This window comes from Panthera tigris, chromosome A2 (genome assembly GCF_018350195.1).
Source record: "Panthera tigris isolate Pti1 chromosome A2, P.tigris_Pti1_mat1.1, whole genome shotgun sequence".
In the NCBI taxonomy this organism is placed as follows: Eukaryota; Metazoa; Chordata; class Mammalia; order Carnivora; family Felidae; genus Panthera; species Panthera tigris.
The window spans coordinates 20,160,902-20,182,352 of NC_056661.1; the positions used below are offsets into that span (position 1 = coordinate 20,160,902).

Sequence of the window (21,451 nt, forward strand, 5' to 3'; positions counted from 1 at the left end):
TATGAAGTGTTCAACAATAGTTTGTTTTTCCTATTATAAGGACGGAAACCTATTTCCTATTACAAGAAAAAGGAAGGCCTGAATGGTCAATGGTGGGGCTTCTCTATAGTGACTGACACTAATCCTGGCCTCTGCACTGGGTTCATCTGTACCAGGTCTCTTGCAGATTTCCTAGGCACACAGGTTCCTACAACTTTTATTTCTGTCTTTATATTTCCTAATTCCTAAATCTTGAACTCTCAGACAGCTCTACCCATTCGTACCACAGAAGTTTAAAATCTCTTAATTCTAAAACTGAATTCAAAGCATCTCTAAACCTAGTACCTTTTCCATACTTCTCCCAGTTAGCAGGTGAAAAATCTCATACATCTTTCACTTCTCCCACTCCTATGGCTTCACATCCAGTTAACTATAGTGTTTCCCACAAATCTCAGGTCCCCAGGACTCCCTCCTACCCACTCTCCTTACACTCACCAACCACATTCTCCCTCCTGCTGCCCATCTCTGGTCTCTCCAGCTCTCTATGGTTATCCCATCCCAGATCCAAAACCCCAGGAGCTCCATAAACACGTCCATGTTCCAGAATTACAACAGAAGCACTATTTACTGAACATTTTTCTAATGCCAACTTCTGTGAATCTCAATTTCTTATTAAAGAGGTGATTTAATTTAATTTAGTCAGTGACTCCTATTCAGATAATGATTCTCAGAATCACCTGGGAAAAAGTTTTCCAAAATACATATTCCAGGCTGACAGAACTAACCTTTATGAATAAAGCTCACACAAGTGGATTTTGGAAAGGTTCCCCAGGAATTGTGAAGTGCACCCCCAATGAAGCACTGCACAAGATGTCCTCTAAAACACCTTCTAGTTCTAAAGTTCTACTTTTTTGTAATAATATACCCTATCCACAGACTCCTAATGACAGAATCAAAAAAGTGATTCCAGGTATTCCAATGACCTTCTCTGCTACATCCAACTGTCTTATACTCTAGGACTTAATGTGATTTTTTAAATTAGTGCAGCATTTGTGTCTAGACCATTCAAAATTCTTCTTGAATACATGTCTCTTTTTCAAGAGAAATAGCTTTTACCAACCTCTTAGAAAACCAAACCTCTGGTCATACTTTAAGAATAGTTCATCTTGGGGCACCAGGGTGGCTCAATTGGTTAAGCGTCCAACTTCAGCTCAGGTCATGATCTCATGGTCCGTCAGTTGTAGCCTCGCATTGGGCTCTGTGCTCACAGCTCAGAGCCTGGAGTCTGCTTCAGATTCTGTGGCTCCCACTCTCTCTGCCCCTCCCCCACTCATGCTCTGTCTCTCTCACTCTCAAAAATGAGTAAATGTTAAAAAAAAAAATTTTTTAATATTAATAATAAGAATAGTTAATCTAGGGGCGCCTCGGCTCAGTCGGTTAAACATCCAACTCTTGGCTTCGGCTCAGGTCATGATCTCAATGATTCATGAGTTCAAGCCCCACATCGGGCTCTGTGCTAACAGTGTAGAGCCTGTTTGTGATTCTCTCTCATCTTTCTCTCTGCCCCTACCTCACCCACATTCTCTCTCTCATAAATAAATAAACTGAAAAAAAAATAATAATTAAAAAAAATAAAAACAGTTCACCTAAAAACTAGGATAGTTTGGGGTACCTGGGTGGCTCAGTTAGTTAAAGGCCTGATTCTTGATTTCAGCTCAGGTCATGATCTCACACTTCGTGAGTTTGAGCCCCATCAGGCTCTTCACTGACAGCGTGTAATCTGCTTGGGATTCTGTTTCTCTCTCAGTCCCTCCTCTGCTCACTCTCTTAAACATTTAAAAATCAAATACATACATACATAACCAGGATAGCTTTATAAAATGTAATTAAAACCTAAGCCTACTCTGTTGACATTCTAATGTGTCATATTTTTATAAAAGTTAAGCTCCTGCTCCTCCTTTGGACACTTGTTCCTAGTGTTAACAATCATTAAAATAAAAGGTTTATTTCAGAGTCATAAATACTTGTGTTTTTCTCTCCTCATGAGCAGAATCTAATTCATGTACATTTTAAAAATTTAGGGGGAGAGAAAAAGGCCTTTCAGGAATCACTGACCAGGCTTATTGCAGGTGTGTAATCAGTAAAGACTCTTACCATCTGCTTCTAGGCAGTGCAGAACACACAGGAAGCACAGCACACAGTGTGTCCCAGATTCCAAAATAGAGTGGAGAAAAGAGAGCATTATTCCTTTTTAATTTAAGGTTAACTATAATTAGTTGAAATGTATTGCCTTTTCAAATTCTAGGGACAATTATCAATTAACTAATCTTTGGTTTTATAAGTATCCTAAAAGCCAACATCAAAGTTGACTGAATTGTTTTTTTTTAAAAATGACACAGACACCAAAATTCCAATGGATAATATGAGCTTTCACAAATGACTGACTTGTCTGTGCTTTCATCTAATGCCTGAAGGCTAGAGGACTAGCAACCTTAGGAACCAAATATTATGGATGTCAAACACATCATATATGTTTTCATTCAACAATATATTGATTCCATTCATCTCTTCTTGTTAATCTCCAAACTTATTTAAACATAAGGGTAAAAGACAACCATTTTTATGGTATGTAAACTATATCTCAATAAAGCTTTTTAAATAAATAACTATTTAAACAGGTACTTTATGCTGGACCATTTTATCAGGTGGCAGCTGACCATTCATACCTCTGATTTTATTTTGCTAAAATGAAAAGGCAAATTCAAAGATGTCAGTCACAGGTGCCAGCATCCCTGAGCCATATAAGTCAGACCTGGGAAATCTGAGAAGACCTAAGAGCAAATATCTAGACTAGGACAAACTTTGAATGGCAAATGACTTGTAAGAAAATTAATTCTCTAGTTTTAAAATTAGGTGAAGTACACAAAGGAAAAATAGTTAAAAATAAAATCAAGCTGACAGAGGAAAGACAGAAATCTGATGGCTGGTAAATACAGTAAAAACACTACTGCAAGATTCCAGGAGGACATGTGAATCAACAGAATTCAGGTTACAAGGGGAACTGCTTGAAGAGATATGGTCTATCCCACTAAAACATCTCTAAATAAAAACCAAAATGCCAATGACTTAAGAATAAAACCAGTTCTCTAATAAGGTCCTTTAAATATGAAATGCACCAGACAATCCTTAAGGACAGTGGTGTCAATATGTAATGAAACAAGCCTTGAAATACAGAAGAAATGCTAACTCACCTACATTGCCTGCAGACACCTAGTCTCCTCCCAGCTAAAGGCTTTTAGGTTTTTCCACAGACTGGGCCTTAGGGCCACTCGTTAGGACCCCCTTGAGTCTGCCCCTCTCAACCTTGGTTTTCCATGACAAGAAAGCCTCTATTTGATCCTTCCTGCATCTGAGTATCAGAAGTCCTAACAACTACCCTACCTACCCCTTTTCTAATCTCTTTTTCCCTTAACCTCTCAAAAGGAAAGTTAAATAGAAGCACAGGAAAAAAATCAGTAAGTCCTTTCTCTTAAGTTGTTCACAGCTAGCCATGAAAAATTCCCCTCTTATCACTTCGTGTCTGGAGAGCAATGAGGCCAACAGAGGGAACAGCAACTCTCCAGACCCAAAGATGTCTAGGGCAATGCTAGCTTCTCTTTTCTTGACCTTCTCCTTCAAAGATAATGGGTGCCACATGGACTGGACACAGGTGACAGTCACCAAGTAAGATTATTATTGCCACTCCCTCATAAACTGCAAGGATGTGGGAGGGTAGAAATAATGGTGTTGATAAGTAACTTCAAATAAGCCCAGTTTTTGGTTTAGGTTTACAGGACAACATGTAACATCCGAAAAGCTTGAGATACAACTGATATCTGGTAGTGATAAGATGGTCTGCAGCCACCTTTACCACTGTAATGTACTGACAAATAGCTCAAAAACATCATCTTCTTTATCTATTCAAGGATAAAGTACATCTTGTTTCATGACAGGTAAAGTGGAAAAGAGTATGATGCATTAAGGGAGTGGGATGTCTAAGGTAACAACAGGCCATGAGAATAAAAGAACAGACTCTATGAAGAAACCAACCTAAGGCTCACCAACAATGAAGCAACAGAAAGAAATCAAGGAATCGATCCCATTTACAACTGCACCAAAAACCATAAAATACCTAGGAATAAATCTAACCAAAGAGGAGAAAAGTCTATACACTGAAAACTATAGAAAGCTTATGAAAGAAATTGAAGAAGACACAAAAAAATGGAAAAAGATTCCATGCTCCTGGATAGGAAAAACAAATATTGTTAAAGTGTCAATATTACCCAAAGCAATCTACATATTCAATGCAATCCCTATCAAAATAACACCAGCATTCTTCACAGAGCTAGAACAATCCTAAAATTTGTATGGAACCAGAAAAGACCCCAAATAGCCAAAGCAATCTTGAAAAAGAAAACCAAAGCAGGAGGCATCACAATCCCGGACTTCAAGCCATACTACAAAGCTCTAATCATCAAGACAATATGGTACTGGTACAAGAACAGACACTCAGATCAGTGGAACAGAATAGAGAACCCAGAAATGGACCCACAAACATACAGCCAACTAATCTTTGACAGAGCAGGAAAGAATATCCAGTGGAATAAAGACAGTCTCTTCAGCAAGTGGTGTTGGGAAAACTGGACAGCGACATGCAGAAGAATGAACCTTGACCACTTTCTTACACCATACACAAAAATAAACTCAAAACAGATGAAAGACCTAAATGTAAGACAGGAAACCATCAAAATTCTCGAGGAGAAAGCGGGCAAAAACCTCTTTGATCTTGCCTGCAGCAACTTCTTACTCAAGACGTCTCCGGAGGCAAGGGAAACAAAAGCGTAAATGAACTACTGGGACCTCATCAAAATAAAAAGCTTCTGCACAACGAAGGAAACAATCAGCAAAACTAAAAAGCAACCGACAGAATGGGAGAAGATATTTGCAAAGGACAGATCAGATAAAGGGTTAGTAACCAAAATCTATAAAGGACTTATCAAACTAAACACCCAAATAACAAATAATCCAGTGAAGAAATGGGCACAAGACATGAATAGACACTTCTCCAAAGAAGACATCCAGGTGGCCGACTGACACATGAAAAAATGTTCAACATCACTCATCATCAGGGAAATACAAATCAAAACCACAATGAGATACTACCTGATACCTGTCAGAATGGCTAACATTAGCAACTCAGGCAACAGATGTTGGCGAGGATGCAGAGAAAGAGGATCTCTTTTGCATTGTTGGTGGGAATGCAAGCTGGTGCAGCCACTCTGGAAAACAGTATGGAGGTTCCTCAAAAAATTAAAAATAGAACTACCCTATGACCCAGCAATTGCACTACTAGATATTTATCCAAGGGATACAGGTGTGCTGTTTCGAAGGGACACATACATCCCAATGTTCAGAGCAGCATGATCAACAATAGCCAAAGTATGGAAAGAGCCCACATGTCCATCAATGGATGAATGGATAAAAAAGATGTTGTGTGTGTGTGTGTGTGTGTGTGTGTGTGTGTGAGTGTACACACACACACACACACACACTCACACAATGGAGTATTACTCGGCAATCAAAAAGAATGAAATCTTGCCATTTGCAACTATGTGGATGGAACTGGAGGGTATTATGGTAAGCGAAATTAGTCAGCAAAAGACAAGTATATGACTTCACTCATATGAGCACTTTAAGAGACAAAACAGATGAACATAAGGGAAGGGAAACCAAAATAATATAAAAACAGGAAGGGGGACAAAACATAAAAGACTCTTAAATATGGAGAACAAACAGGGGATTACTGGAAGGGTTGTGGGAGGGGGATGGGCTAAATGGGTAAGGGGCATTAAGGAATCTACTCCTGAAATCATTGTTGCACTATATACTAACTAATTTGGATGTAAATTTAAAAAAATAAAATTTTTAAAAAAAGAAAGAAAGAAACCAACCTAAGGCAACCATGTAACATTTGGAGGCTCTAACACCACTTAGAAAACATGAAGGCCATGTCACAAATAAATCAAAGTTCTGAAGTATCCTTCTGAAGACCTCTCCCTTTTACCCATATCTCAGAACTCACGTGAGCTTTAAACACTGCAGGCTCCTCTTACCCATGACCAAGGAAATCACTGAGGACCCTCCAAGCCATGCAGCTGGAAAGCATTAACGGAAATCTCCTTCCCCACTAGGGATCCCTAGCTGCATTGGTTTCAACTCCAGAAGAGTTGAAGTGGTTTCAACTCCAGAGCCTAACGATCCGTTTTAATAAATATGGCATTCAAAAAACTATGGTACTGCTTCTGGTTTCCAGTGTGGCATATAAGAAGCTTAAAGTCACCAATCCTAACACGTAAAAAGCTTGATAAACTGAAAAATCAACAACTCCTCTTAAATTCGACAGAGGTGGGGTCAGAGAGGCACCACTGTCCCCAGAATTGGAGACACCAACAAGAAAATACAGAGAATAGAACTTGTCAGAGCATAAACCCAAAAGGATAAACCTTCACAGGAACCAATGCCAAGGCAGGGAAACCTGAACTGTAACTGACAAATTGCTAGACACAATTCTAAGGATAAATGTGAGAGATAAAAACTCCAGGGGGACGGAGTCATCAGGGCCCCCACACTTTTGTGAGTTTCACCTCCCAGAGGTTGACCAGGTTCTCACTGTGAATATCAGAGAAAAATCCCCTTGGGCCTCCCACAGGAGGTGGAGGGGGACCATTTTGAAATACATCAGAGCATTCTCTTCTTCTTAACAAGACCTCCCCTCAGGAGAAACTATTTAACCAAAGCCTAACCTGCTGGGACATTATCAGAGCCTAACTGACCTGGGGGAAGGGAAATATCCAACTTCAGCCACTCTAGCCCTCTGATCCCTCCCAAAGGGGATAGAAAAGACTGAGAAATGTGTGAAGTTCACAGTACACAAGTATAGATTCACTGAAACACTGAGACCTACTTATAGAACTGTAAAACACTTCAGGGAGCCTGGGTGGCTCAGTCGGTTGAGCATCCGACTTCAGCTCAGGTCATGATCTCACGGCTTGTGGGTTCGAGCCCCACGTCGGGCTCTGTGCTGGCAGCTCAGGGCCTGGAGTCTGCTTCCGATTCTGTGTCTCCCTCTCTCTCTGCCCCTCCCCCACTTATGCTGTGTCTCTGTCTCTCAAAAATAAATAAATGTAAAAAAAAAAAAAAAAAAAAAAAACTGTAAAACACTTCCCTGGCCCCACACCTTGCTACCACATTACCAAAGACCAATTTACAGCAGTTCTTTTTACCCAGCACATGATATCCAGGTATCAAGAAAAAAATTATAAGACATACTAAAAAGGAAAAAAAACACAGTTTGAAGAGACAGAACAAGCATCAGAACCAAACTTAGATATGGCAGGGGTTGTAAGAATAAGAATATAAAACAACCATGATTAAGATGCTAAGGGGGCTCTCTAATGGATAAACTGGACAGCATGCAAGAACAGATAGACAATGGGAGCAGGGCAGGGAAATTCAAAGAAAGAACCAAAAAGAAATGCTATCAATCAGAGACACTGTGGTAGCAATGAAGAATGGCTTTGATGGGCTTTATTAGTAGACTACACAGCTAAGTAAAAAATCTCTGAGCTTGAGGATATCTCAATAGATACCACCAAAACAGAAAAGCAGAGGAACAAAGACTGAAAAACACAGAACAAAATATCCAAGAACTGAGGGATGAGTACAAAAGGAATAACATACACAATGGGAATTCTAGAAGGAAAAGAAAAAAAGGAACAAAAGAAATATTTGAAGCAATGATGACTGAAAATTTTGCCAAAATTAATGTCAGACACCACACCACAGATCCAGGAAGCTCTAAGAAAACTGAGCAAGATAAATGCCCCCAAAAAACCTATACCTAGGCACATCATTTTCAAATTACAGAAAAACAAAGATTAAAAAAAAAAAAAATCCTTAAAGAAGCCAAAGGGGAAAAAACATCTTACCTGTAGAGGAAAACAGATAAAAATTGTATCTCACATCTCCTCAGAAATCATACAAGCAAGAGAGAGGGAAGTGAAATACTTAAAATGCTGAGAGACAAAAACCACTAACCTAGAATTCCATAGCCCTGTCCTGTGAAAGTATCCTTCAAAAGTGGAGAAATAAAGACTTATTCAGACAAAACAATACAAAACCTGAGGGAATTTGTTGCCAGTAGACCTGTCTAGCAAGAAATGTTAAATTCTTCAGAGAGAAGGATAATCATCAAGGTCAGAAACTCCAATCTATATAAAGGAAGAAAAGCACAGGAGAAGGAACAAATGAAGGTAGACTAAACATTTTATTTCTCTTATTCTTTTTTTTTTTTAATGTTTATTTATTTTTGAGAGAGAGACAGAGACAGAGACAGAGCACAAGCGGGAGAGGGGCAGAGAGTGAGGGAGACACAGAAGACAAAGCAGGCTCCAGGCCCTGAGCTGTCAGCACAGAGCCCAATGCAGGGCTCAAAGCCATGAACAATGAGATCATGACCTGAGCCAAAGTCAGATGCTCAACCGACTGAGCCACCCAGGTGTCCCTTATTTTCTCATTCTTAATTGATCTTTGTTCAAAATAATAGTTTGTCCAAACAACACCAATAACTTGTGTGATTATGTATTATTATGTATATATGTACATATGCTTATATATAAATGAAGGACAGCAATAAGATATGAGAAATACATGGGAACTAGGATTATTCTACCATAAGGTGCTTGTACTACCTGTAAAGAGAGAGAGTATCATTTGAAAGTGGACTTGGATTACTTGTAAATGTATATATTGCAACCTCTAGGGCAACTACTAAAAAAAGTAAAATTAAATAAATAAATATAACTAATAGGCTAACAAAGGAGTGGAATCCTAGAAAAATGCTCCATTAAAACCACAAAAAGCAGAAAAAGAGTAGCAGACAGAAACAGGAAGAAAAAAACAAGGGCAACACATAGAAATCAGCAAGAAATACAGTAGATACAAAGCCAACTATATCAATAATCACTTAGAATCTCATTCCAAATGCATCAATTAAAAGACATTATTGATGTGGACCAAGAAACAAAACCCAGCTACATATTGTCCCCTAGAAACCCACTTTAAATATAAAGACACATATAGATTAAAAATAAATGGTGGGAAAAAGATATACCATGCTAACATGAATTTAAAAAAACTAGGGTAACTGTATTACTTTTAGACAAAGCACACTTCAGACCAAGGAAAGTTATTAGTGATAAAGAAAGGCATTATGTGATGATAAAGGGGTCAATTCTCCAAGAAAACATAATAATCCTTAATACATGTGTGCCTAACAGAACATCAAAATACACGAGGCAAAACTGACAGAACTGCAAGGAGAAAATAATGAATCTACTTATTGTAATGGAGACTTCAATACCCCTTTATCAGAAATGGAAAAATACATCAGGCAGAAAACCAGTAAGGACACAGTTGAAGTGATCAATACCATCAATAAACTGAGTATAATGGACATCTACAGACTACTTTGTCCAACAACTGAATACACATTCTTAAGCTCACATGAAACATTCACCAAGATAGATGACATTCTGGGCCATAAAGCACACCTTAACAAATTTAAAATAGAAATCATAATAATGTTTGCTCTCAGACCACAATGGCATTAAACTAAAAATCAATAACAGAAATATAGCTAGAAAACCCCAAAATACTTAGAGATTAATTTTTTTTTAATGTTTATTTACTTTTGAGAGAGAGAGAGAGAGAGAGAGCATGAGCAGGGTAGGGACAGAAAGAGAGGGAGACAGAATCCAAAGCAGTCTCCAGACTCTGAGCTGTCAGCACAAAGCCTGACGCAAGGCTCAAACCCATGGACCGTGAGATCATGACCTGAGCCAAAGTCCGATGCTTAACTGACTGAGCACCCAGGTGCCCCAAAACATTGGAGATTAAACAACACACTTCTAAATAGCAAGATTCAAAGAAGAAATCTCAGAAAATACTTTGAACTAAATGAAAATGAAAACTCACATAAAATTTTGTGGGGTACAGTGAAAGCAGTGCATAGAGGGAAATTTAGAGCACTGAATGCAAATTATTAAAAAGGCAGACCTAAAATCAATCAGCTAAGTTTCCACCTTAGGAAACTAGAAATAGAAGAGCAAATCAAGAAACTCTTGGGTGGCTTAGTTGGTTGGGTGTCTGGCTCTTGACTGCAGCTCAGGTCATGATGTCACAGTTCATGAGATCGAGCCCCCATGTAGGGGTCTGCACTGACAGCAGAGCCTGCTTGGGATTCTCTCTCCCCCTCTCTCTGCCTCTCCCCTGCTCACACACTCTCTCTCTCGCAAAATAAATATATAAACTTAAAAAAAAAAAAAAAGAGCAAATCAAATCCAAAGTAAGCAGAAGAAAAGTAGGAATAGAAATTAAAGTAGAAATCAATGAAATTGGAAACAGGAAATTAATAGAGAAAATCAATGCAATCAAAATCTTGCTCTTTAAAAAGATATAATAGGGGTGTCCTCAGTTGGTTAAGCGTCCAACTCTTTATTTCTGCTCTGGCCATGATCTCATGGTTCATGAGATAGAGTCCCATAACAAGATCCAAGCTGACACCGCGGAGACTGCTTGAGGTTCTCTCTCCCTCTCTCTCTGCCCATCCCCTGCTCATACTCACTTTCTCCCTCAAGAAATAAAATAAAAAGATTGATAATTGATAAGTCTCTAGCAGGCTAAGAAAAAAAGAGGGCACAAATTACTAATATCAGAAATGAAAGAGGAGACATCATTACAGATCCCATGGACATTTAAAGGATAAATTCTATAAACAGGACACCTGGCTGGCTCAGTTGGAGAAGCATGTGACTTCTGATCTCAGGGTCATAAGTTTGAGCCCCACATTAGGTATAAAGATTACTAAAATAGGGGCGCCTGGGTGGCGCAGTCGGTTAAGCGTCCGACTTCAGCCAGGTCACGATCTCGCGGTCCGTGAGTTCGAGCCCCGCGTCAGGCTCTGGGCTGATGGCTCGGAGCCTGGAGCCTGTTTCCGATTCTGTGTCTCCCTCTCTCTCTGCCCCTCCCCCGTTCATGCTCTGTCTCTCTCTGTCCCAAAAATAAATAAAAAACGTTGAAAAAAATAAATAAATAAAAAAAAAAAAAGATTACTAAAATAAATAAGTATTTTAAAAATTCTATGAACAACTCTATGCCCACAAATTTGATAACCTAGATGAAATAGACCAATTCCTTGAAAGACAACACCATTTGCCAAAATGCACACAAGAACGTGACAATCTCAATAGGCCTTTAGCTATTAAAGAGACTGATTCAATAATTAATAACCTTCCAAAACAGAAAGCACCAGGCCCACATGGGTTTGCTGCTGACTTCTACTAAACATAAAAAATTACATCAATTTTTTTAATATCTCTTCTAGAAGACAGAAGCAGATAAAATTCTTCCTGACTCATTATATGAAGCCAGCATTACACTAACAGCAACACCAAGGACATTACAGTAGTCCCCCTTATCCAACAGGGATGGGTTCTAAGACCACTCCCCCCAACCCACAGTGGATGCCTGAAACTGAGGATAGCACCAAACCCTGTATTTTTTCCTATACATGTACGCCTATGATAAAATTTAATTTATTAGGCACAGTAAGAGATTAACAATAACTTTTGTGAATATGGTCTTTCTCAAAATCTTATTGTACTGTACTCACCCTTCTTGTGGTGATATGAGATGATAAAAAGCCTATGTAATAAGATGAAGTGAGGTGAATGACATAGGCACTGTGATGTAGGCTACTACTGACCTTCTGACCATACATCAGAAAGAAGACCATCTGGGGGCACCTGGGTGGCTCAGTCGGTTAAGCGTCCGAGTTCGGCTCAGGTCATGATCTCTCGGTTTGTGGGTTCAAGCACCATTTTGGGTTCTGTGCTAACAGTTCAGAGCCTGGAGCCTGCTTCAGATCCTGCATCTTCCTCTCTCTCTCTCTCTGCCCCTCCCCCACTCACACTCTGTCACTCTCTCTCAAAAATAAACATTAAAAAAAAATTTTTTTGGGGGGGTGCCTGGGTGGCTCCGTCGGTTGGGCGTCCGACTTCAGCTCAGGTCACAATCTCACAGCTCGTGAGTTCGAGCCCCGCATCGGGCTCTGCGCTGACAGCTCAGAGCCTGGAGCCTGCTTCGGATTCTGTGTCTCTGTCTCTCTCTCTCCCCTCCCCTCCTCTGCTCATGCTCTGCCTCTCTCTGTCTCAAAAATGAATAAACATTAAAAAAATAATTAAAAAAAAATTTTTTTTAATTTTTTTTAATTAAAAAAAAATGGGGTGCCTGTGTGGCTCAGTCGGTTGAGCGTACAACTTTGGCTCAGGTCATGATCTCACAGCTTGTGGGTTGGAGCCCCACTGTGCTGACAGCTCAGAGCCTGGAGCCTGCTTCAGATTCTGCGTCTCCCTCTCTCTGCCTTTTCCCACTTGTGCTGTCTCTCTCTAAAATAAACAAACATTAAAAAAATTTTAAATATGGGGCGCCTGGGTGGCTCAGTCAGTTGAGCGTCTGACTTCGGCTCAGGTCATGATCTCACAGCTTGTGAGTTCAAGCCCCGCGTTGGGCTCTGTGCTGACAGCTCGGAGCCTAAAGCCTGCTTTGGAGTCTGTGTCTCCCTCTCTCTCTGCCCCTAACCCACTTGCATTCTGTCTCTGTCTCTCTCAAAAATAAATAAACATTAAAATAAATGTTAATGGGGTGCCTGGGTGGCTCAGTCGGTTAAGCGTCCGACTTCGACTCAGGTCCCAATCTCGCGGTCCGTGAGTTCGAGCCCCGCGTTGGGCTCTGGGCTGATGGCTGGGAGCCTGGAGCCTGCTTCCGATTCTGTGTCTCCCTCTCTCTCTGCCCCTCCCCCGTTCATGCTCTGTCTCTCTCTGTCTCAAAAATAAATAAACGTTAAAAAAAAATTAAAAATAATAATAATAAATGTTAATATAATTAATAAATAAATAAATAAGGACCATCTGTTTCCAGACTGGAGTTGACTTCAGGTATCTGAAACCACGGAAAGTGAAACCACGGAAAGCAAAAGTACAGAGGGGGGGAAGGGGTACTACTGCACAAGAAATTAAAACTACAGTCCAACATGTCTCATGACCACAGACATAAAAATCCTCAACACAATATTAGCAAATCATATCAGACACTATATACAAAGAATTATAAAAGCACAACCAAATAGGACGTACTACAGCTATGCAAGGCTGGTTCACATTTTAAAATCTAATTAATGTAATTCACTACTTCAATAGGCTAAAGAAATAAGATTTTATCAACAGATTCAGAAAAAGACTAACAAAACCCAACACCCGTAACTAAAAACTCTTGAGTAAGATGGGAACGGAGGGTAACTTCTTCAACTAGATAAAGAACATCTATAAAAAAAAAAAACACAGCTTGGCGCCTGGGTGGCACTGTCAGTTAAGCGTCCAACTCTTGATCTCGGATCAGGTCATGATCTCATAGTTCATGAGTTTGAGCCACACGTCAGCCTCTGTGCTGATGGCACGGAGCCTGCTGGGGGCTCTGTCTCTCCCTCTTTCTCTGCCCCTCCCCGCCTGTGCTTGCTCTCTCTCAAAATAAATAAATAAACTTTAAAAAAATCAAAAAAACAAACAGCTAACACCATACTTTATGATGAAAAATTCAAAACTTTCCTGCTAAGATCAGGATCAAGATCACTGATTTTCAAAATCATACTAAAAGTCCTACTTATAAGACAACAGGAAATAAAAGGGTACATTTTACAGAAATAAAACTTTGTTTGCAGATAATATGATTGTCTTTGCAGAAAATCCCAAAGAAATGACAATTAAAACTGGATTAAACAATTATAGCAGGGTTGCAGGATACAAGGTTAATTCAGTCTTTCCTATATAACAGTTTTCCTGTACACCAGCAATGAACAAATGGAAACTAAAATTAAAAACACAATATCACTTATATTAGCCCCACCTCTCAAAATGAAATACTTAGGTAATCCATCAGGTATTAGGTAAACCTAACAAAATATGTACAATATCTGTATGAGGAAAACTACGTAACTCTGACGAAAGAAATCAAAGAATTAAATAAATGAAGACAGTCCATGTTCATGGATAGGAAGACGCAATACTGTCAAGATGTCAGATCTTCCTAACCTGATTTATACATATAAACTCAATGCACTCCCTTCAAAATCTCAGCAAGTTATGTTGTAGATACCAACAAATGGATTCAAAAGTTTATACAGAGAAGCAAACAATCCAGAATAGTCAACACAATATTGAAGGTGAACAGAGTTGGAGGACTGGCACAACACAACTTCAAAACTTACTATAAAGTAACAGTAATCAAGACAGTATAGTATTGGACAAAAAATACAAACAAATAGATCAGTGGAACACAGTAGAGAGCCCAGAAATAGATCCACATAAAGAAAGTCAACTGATCTTGGACAAAGGAGCACAGGCAATACAACGGGTATTTAAACTGGGCGTCTAGAAGCAAAAAAATTCATCTAAACACAGGTCTTACACTCTTTACAAAAATTAACTCAAAAAGAATCACAGACCCAAATGTGAAATGCACAACTACCTATAAAACTCCTAGAAAATAACAGGAGAAAATCTACATGACCTTGAATTTAAAGATAACTTTTTAGATGCAACCTCAAAGTCACAATTCACAAAAGAAATAATTGATAAGGTGGACTTATATTAACACAAAAACTTCTGCTCTGTGACAGTGTCAAGAGAATGAGACAACAAGCTATAAACTAAGAGGAAATATTTGCAAATGACCTATCAGATAAAGGACTATTAGCCAAACCATTAAAAAAAAAACTCTTACAACTCAATAAAAACACAAGAAACCCAATTTAAAAATAGGCCAATGACTCTGACACCTCACCAAAGAAGATCTACAAATGGCAAATATGGAAATGATGCTTCACATCATAACTCATCAGGAAAATGCAAATTAAAATAACAATGAGAAAGCCTTCCACTTAGAATCTCCCTGAGGTGTGCCTGGGTGGCTCAGTAAGTTAAGCATCCAACTCTTGATTTCGGGTCAGGTCATGACCTGCCAGCTCATAGGATTGGATGGAGCCCTGGGTCATCAGGCTCTGTGCTGACAGTGTGGATCCTGCTTGGGATTCTCTCTCCCTCTCTCTCTGCCCCACCCCCGCTCGTACTTACTCGTTCTCAAAATAAGTAAATAAAGATTAAAAAAGGAAAAAGAAGGAACTCCCTAAAGTGGGGAAGGGGCCCAAAACAGACTGTGGAGAAAGTCTCCTTCCTTTTGGTCTGGTACCAGGCATCAGTAAGGGTGTCAGGAGGTTCAGTTAAATAATTTTCAGAAAACATTTGTAGCAGGCTCATAAAACTTCAAGATCTTGATTCCTTTCTACTCAAAAAAATCAAACCACATATTTTGATTGTGTGTAGAGGTTGTTCAACTAAAGGAACATCTACTAATTTTTTAATTAATTAAATAGTGATATATACTACTACATACCTATTAAAATGGCCAAAATCTGAAATACTGACAACACCAAATGCTGGTGAGGATGTGGAGCAATAAGAATTCTCATTTGCTGATGATGAAAATGCAAAATGGTATAGCTCCTTTGCTAGAGGGTTTGTCAGTTTCTGATGAAATTAAACATACTCTTCCCATACAATCTACCAACTGAACTCCTTAGTGTTTACCCAAATACAAAAGCCTGCACATTGATGTTTATAGGAGCTTTATGAATAGAGAATGTAGTGTGAGCCCACTTGACAGGAAAGATCTGCTAGAAGTCAGAAGTTTAAGAAACTCTTCACAACTGATACAGACACACCACATAGGCAAACACCCAGCATAATATGACCGTAACTTAAAATCCCCTATGAAAAAAAGCAAACTAAGATTCTGTGAGACATACTACCTACCCACATTTTATAAATGCTTAATTTCTAAAAGCATCAAAATCTTCTCTCTACTTATAAGCTCCAATCCATTACTGTGAAAAAAGACTATGCTATAAAACTGAGAAAATGCAAACCACAACTTTATAAAGCTTAAGCCATTTCTGTGACCCATCTCAGCAGATTGATTTTTCTGTTTTGTATTGACATTGGGAATATGGGGGCTGCTCATCCTAAAGCCACACAAGGCACTACTCCTGAAAGTGAGTTCAAAGAAATCTCTAAAACAGTATCAGAGATTGCTAACATCCAAATTAATCTATAAACGGAACTCACAGAACTGTCAGGAACTGGGGTTAAAGTTTTATAATAACAAAAATCTACTTTCTTCAAAGTTTTAGTTAGTGATTTTAGTGACAACAGGCCTGCAGAATATGCCAACAGGTAACAAAAGCTGATATTAAAAAAATCCTTACAGCAAAAACCAGAAGACCATAACCTCTATAAAGTACAGCAACAAGAAATCTCAAAGACCACTGACCTGGTCCTCCTCTTCATCCTCATCCTCTGCCAAACGTTGCCTGCCCACTTCATATAGCCTGCATACTGTGTCCATGTTCAGAGCATCCATGCTGCCTTGGTTCTGAAAATAAAACACCCAATCCACGAAGAGCAGTTAGTTTTCAGAAGGCTCACATCTACATCTCAGTTATAACTGGCACCCATGCACCTTGACCCTGTAACTATCAAAGTTTCTGATACCCAAAATTCTTGAACTAACTCTGAAAATGTTATACCCAGGCCACAGAAAGGGAAAGAAAACAGGATAAGAAGGCTTTGGCAGGGCAAGGAATATTAAGCAAAAGAGAGACCACCATCCTCAGAATGAACCTGTCTTGCTCTGTCAAGAGATCCAGACTCCTCTCAGAAAGGGATCACAGTGACTCCAAGATATTAGACGATGGGACTGTCCATGATGTTTTATACTGGAATTTTCTTATTATTTCTCTTACAATGTAGATCTCTCCATCAAGCAAGTAGGTTATCAATAATCTACCTTTGGAAATGCATCAACTTTAGAACACATCTTAGATCAGACAAAATGCCTGTAGTATAACTTGAAAATGATCCTAAAGATCAAAACAAAACAGCAGGGTTTCTGCTAGCTCCCTTTACCTCAATGACAGCAAGATAGCAGTCTTTGGTGTCTGTACACAGGTCAAAGATGTTCCGTTTCACATCAATGGTTGCTGGAAAACAAAATGTGTCAAGACTCAGGATTGGACTATTGCTCTGACCTTAAAACCAGCTTTTCCTCTAAAGGAATTTCAAGGTGATTGCTCCTAAATAGTTCCATAACCTCTTGGCTTTTCAATGAAGAATTACAGAAAAGGATGATCTTAAATATGGAAAACCAAAACATGACAAAACGAACAATGTCTGCCCCTTCAAGCTTACCTATAGGTTTGTAGTCAGTTGCATTAAATGTTCGGAAGGATGATCCAAAAGGGCTTTTCATCCTCTCTTCCATTAAGTCATCCTCATCATCTGCCTGCAACATAGCTAATTGGGAGGAAGGGGGAAAGGGGGCCAAGGAGCAAAATACTTTTAGAAATCAGAAACATCCCCTATTCACAAGTGCAGAAAATATTAACGGACAATCAAGACTTCAGTGAGTTTCTTTGTAGTAAATTCATTCTATCTAATTAGTCCCTTTCAACGTATCCTACTAGCATACCCCCGAACAGTATCCTCAACCTTTCATCTAGCTCCCAACAAGTGTTATAACTAAAGGCCAGCAACATCATAAAAGCACAAATGCAACAAGTTCATAAGGATACAGATGGGAAATTAATGCATGAAATTTCTTTCTGTACAAGATGTACTTGTTATCTTCACCCTAAATCAACACTATTTTCATCAATAAACTTTGTCACCATTTGTGCTATCATTTTATCTTTTAGGTTACAACCCTCAAATGCTTTCCAATTCATATTTGAGAGATATTTCCAAACCAAAAGTATCAAATTAATGAGAGGGGAGAGAAGGGAGAAAAAGAATAATGTAGAGAAGTAAAAAGTTTATTACCTCCATACATCACTGTCCCCGTGTGGTTGAACACAACACGACACTGATCCAGAGCAGGAACTGTGTGTAAAAGATGGAAAGTGCGAAGATCCCACTGGGAGGGAAGGGGTCAAGGAAAACTATTTTATACAAAATTTCTTATGTAAACTCATAGGAGAAATTCCAAAATCTCTTTTTTCCTCTCCTGTTGAGATATGAATGCTTTAAAGGGAATGCTTTAAAGGTAATGCTTTAAAGGTAAAGTAAAGAGGAACCTAGGAGGCTCAGTTGGTTAAGCATCCAACTTCAGCTCAGGTCACGATCTTGCAGTTCATGAGTTCGAGCCCTGCATCAGGTTCTGTGCTGACAACTCAGGGCATGGAGCCTGCCTCAGATTCTGGGTCTCCCTCTCCTCTGCCCCTCCCCTACTCACGCTCTGTCTCTCACTCTCAAAAAAAAAAAAAAAAAAAAAAAAAAAAAAAAAAAAATATATATATATATATATATATATATAAACATGAAAAAATTTAAAAAGTAAATAAATAAATAAAGGTAAAGTAAAAATGCTTTCAAAGTAAACAAAAGCATATAGAATGCTTATTATCAAGTAACACCCTTGAAAATCTCCTATGGTATCCTCATATACATGAAAACTACACGAGCTCCCTTCATCTCAACAGCATCAATTCACTTTACACTTGTGACTTCTGCAGTGCAAAAGTAAAATCCTTCTGAAGATATAAAAGTCAACTTAATATGTGGAGAAGTACAAGGTAAGAATCTGGTGGTCACTCTTCTCAATACAAAAAAAAAACATGCTAATGAAAGTTCACTGGTAATTACCAACCATTGGAGATTAACTAACACTTCAAATCAAAAGAGAGGCACCAAATTATTACCTGTGTGGATACTTTAACAGGGTGTGGGTGGAAAGATAAATTATTTCTGCGTCACAAACTAGATAACAAATGGAAAATAAGACATGGGTGTAAAGGATACAATCTCAGTATTAATGATGACCTCCAGCCCATTTGGATGGAAAACGCCACTGATGTTCATGTTGAACTTGTCAAACTTGTGGATGGCTTGTGCAGAGCGGACATCCCAGAGGACGCCATCATTTAAGACAAGATCATCTGTAGGATTAAAGGTGGCACAGTTCCTCTTGTAGTTGTTGGCAAGATCTGGGTTAAACAGAGTCAACAGCTTGTTGCCAGTCTGAATATCATAAATCTTTAGAGAAGAAGGGGTGGGAAGAGAAAAATCAGACCAATCCATCCACTAACAATTCGAAGAGAAGCTGTGTAAAATATCTCTCCATGCTTTCCAAATCCCAACAAAATCACAAAAGCCCTAATACTGTAGAATACCTGGAAAGTACGAAGAGTACACCCATCCAAGCAATGTTTAAGTGCTTTGGTTCCCATTCAAGGTTTGAAAAGTCTCTTTCCCACAAGAAAATGAAAAGAGAGATGGCAATAAGGATAAGAAAACCCTCTTCTACCCCTCCCTTTCAAGAAACAGAAAATGTTTCTACAATAGAAACTGAGAAATTAAATTCATATGGATGGACCAACGATTAACCATAGAATACTATTAAAGAGGGACTTTTTGAAGAAAGGCATCAATGACATACCCCTTTCTCCTTAAAAATCTCCCAATACACATATTTTAGCCCTACAATAGTAAAAGTTCCAAATGTACAATGTGCAACCCATACAAAGACCAGATCTTTCCCATCACCTTACAGACATGCTGTAGTATTTCCAATCTTTAAAAAAAAAAAAAAAAAAAAAAGAATCCTCCTTTAATATAGGAACAATAAGGAGACACAAGAAAACAATCAAATCAAGATCATGAGACAAGACAACTAGCCTGGTCTCTTCAAAAGTCAATGTCATGAAAACTGGAGAAATGGTTCTTGGCTTTAAAACATTAGTAAGACATAACAACCAATGCAATATGTGAATCTTGGCTGGATCCTGGTTCAAAAAACAAAAAGCATTTGAAACCAAACACATCAGGAACAACAGGGAAAACTGAGTATGGAATGGATATTAGATGACACTTGGGAATTACTATAGATTTTCTTATATTTGATAAGAGTATAATTATGTAGTAAAATGTCCTTATTGCTAGAATATGCATGCTGTAAGACTTAGAAATAAAATGTGTTTGCAACTTACTTTCAAATGATTCAGAAATACATACATATTAACACAGGAAGAACATATGGTGAAATATTAAACTGATGAATCCAGGTAATAGATGTACTATTCTTTCAATTTCTCTACATATTTTAACATTTTCAAATGTAAAGTTTGAGAAACCCTCCCTTCACAACCCCATATTCCCACCATTACCCTCAAGCTACTACACCCCACTTTTCTGTTTTTTCTGCAAAAAACACTTCAGAAAACTTGTCTCTACTCAGTGTCTCCACTTCCCTGTTCTCTCATGAGAACAGATTTTCACCCCAGTGCACAGAACTAGCTCCTGACGAGGTTAACAAGAAGATCCATATTGTTAAATCAAAGGTAATTCTCAATTCTCATCTTATGAACTCATTAACAGTTTCTGACCAGTTGATCAATTCTTCCTTGAAAGGATCTTCCCCCTTGCCTTCTGGGGCACATCTTTTTCCTGAGGTCTCCTGCTGCCCATTCTTTTTGGTCTCCTTCTCAAGTCCCTCCTCACATGGCAAATTCGAAATATTGGCATATGCCAGGACTCTGTCCCCTCAGTTCTCTTCTCTAGCCTCCTTAACGATTTCATCTAGTCTCATGGCTCTATCAACCCGTGAATAACTCCTATATTTATATCCCCTATCCCAGACCTCTCTTCTGAACTCCCATTTTGTATATTCAACTACCCATTCCCTACCTGAATGTCTAATAACAAACTTCCTGTGTCCAAAAACCCAGAGCCCGGCTGTATCACTTCTCATCACCTGTACCATGCCCTCCTGGGCCCAGCCCCACTACAGTCCTCACATGTGAGCTGGCTTGACACACTCCTAACTGGAAAGCCTGCTCTTGCTTGTCTCACAGAAACCAGACTCACACTTTAGGAACTTTACATCCCATCATGTGTCTTCTGCTCAGCCTCCAGTGCCTGCATCTCACTCAGAGAAGCCAAAGGTCCTAACAACACCCTATATATAAGATGCTACTATGATATGTGTCACCCATTCCCCCACAACACTGAGCTGAGCTCTTACCCCTCTTCCTTCTTCCACCTCCAAAGGGCTTTTCCCTCAGTCTTAAAACACTTTTCCCCCCAGATATCTGCATGACACTTCCTTCAAAACATTCCTGGGGTGCTGGGTGGCTCAGTCAGTTAAGCATCCAACTTTGGCTCAGGTCATGATCTCACAGTACGTGAGTTTGAGCCCTGCACTGGGCTCT

The 21,451-nt window shown here is 39.0% G+C and overlaps 1 protein-coding gene across 14 annotated transcripts in view; it reads right to left on the minus strand.

The window, feature by feature from the left end:
• The window catches only part of DCAF1 (DDB1 and CUL4 associated factor 1), an 89,542-nt gene that overhangs the window by 10,665 nt on the left and 57,426 nt on the right, over positions 1–21,451 (minus strand). For 7 of the 14 annotated variants that reach the window (XR_006214804.1, XR_006214803.1, XR_006214802.1 and 4 more), the window contains 6 exons: positions 19,044–19,277; positions 18,066–18,159; positions 17,436–17,540; positions 17,154–17,227; positions 16,519–16,620; positions 2,134–2,142 (listed from right to left, as the gene is read on the minus strand). Coding sequence is in view for 9 of the 14 variants with exons in the window: in XM_007081982.3 (XP_007082044.1) it covers positions 2,134–2,142; positions 16,519–16,620; positions 17,154–17,227; positions 17,436–17,540; positions 18,066–18,159; positions 19,044–19,277 (618 nt within the window). In the remaining 5 variants the exon portion in view is untranslated. Of the gene's footprint in view, positions 1–2,133; positions 2,143–16,518; positions 16,621–17,153; positions 17,228–17,435; positions 17,541–18,065; positions 18,160–19,043; positions 19,278–21,451 lie in introns of those variants that run through there. The other 7 variants (XR_006214806.1, XR_006214805.1, XM_042979039.1 and 4 more) reach the window with 4 other exon arrangements.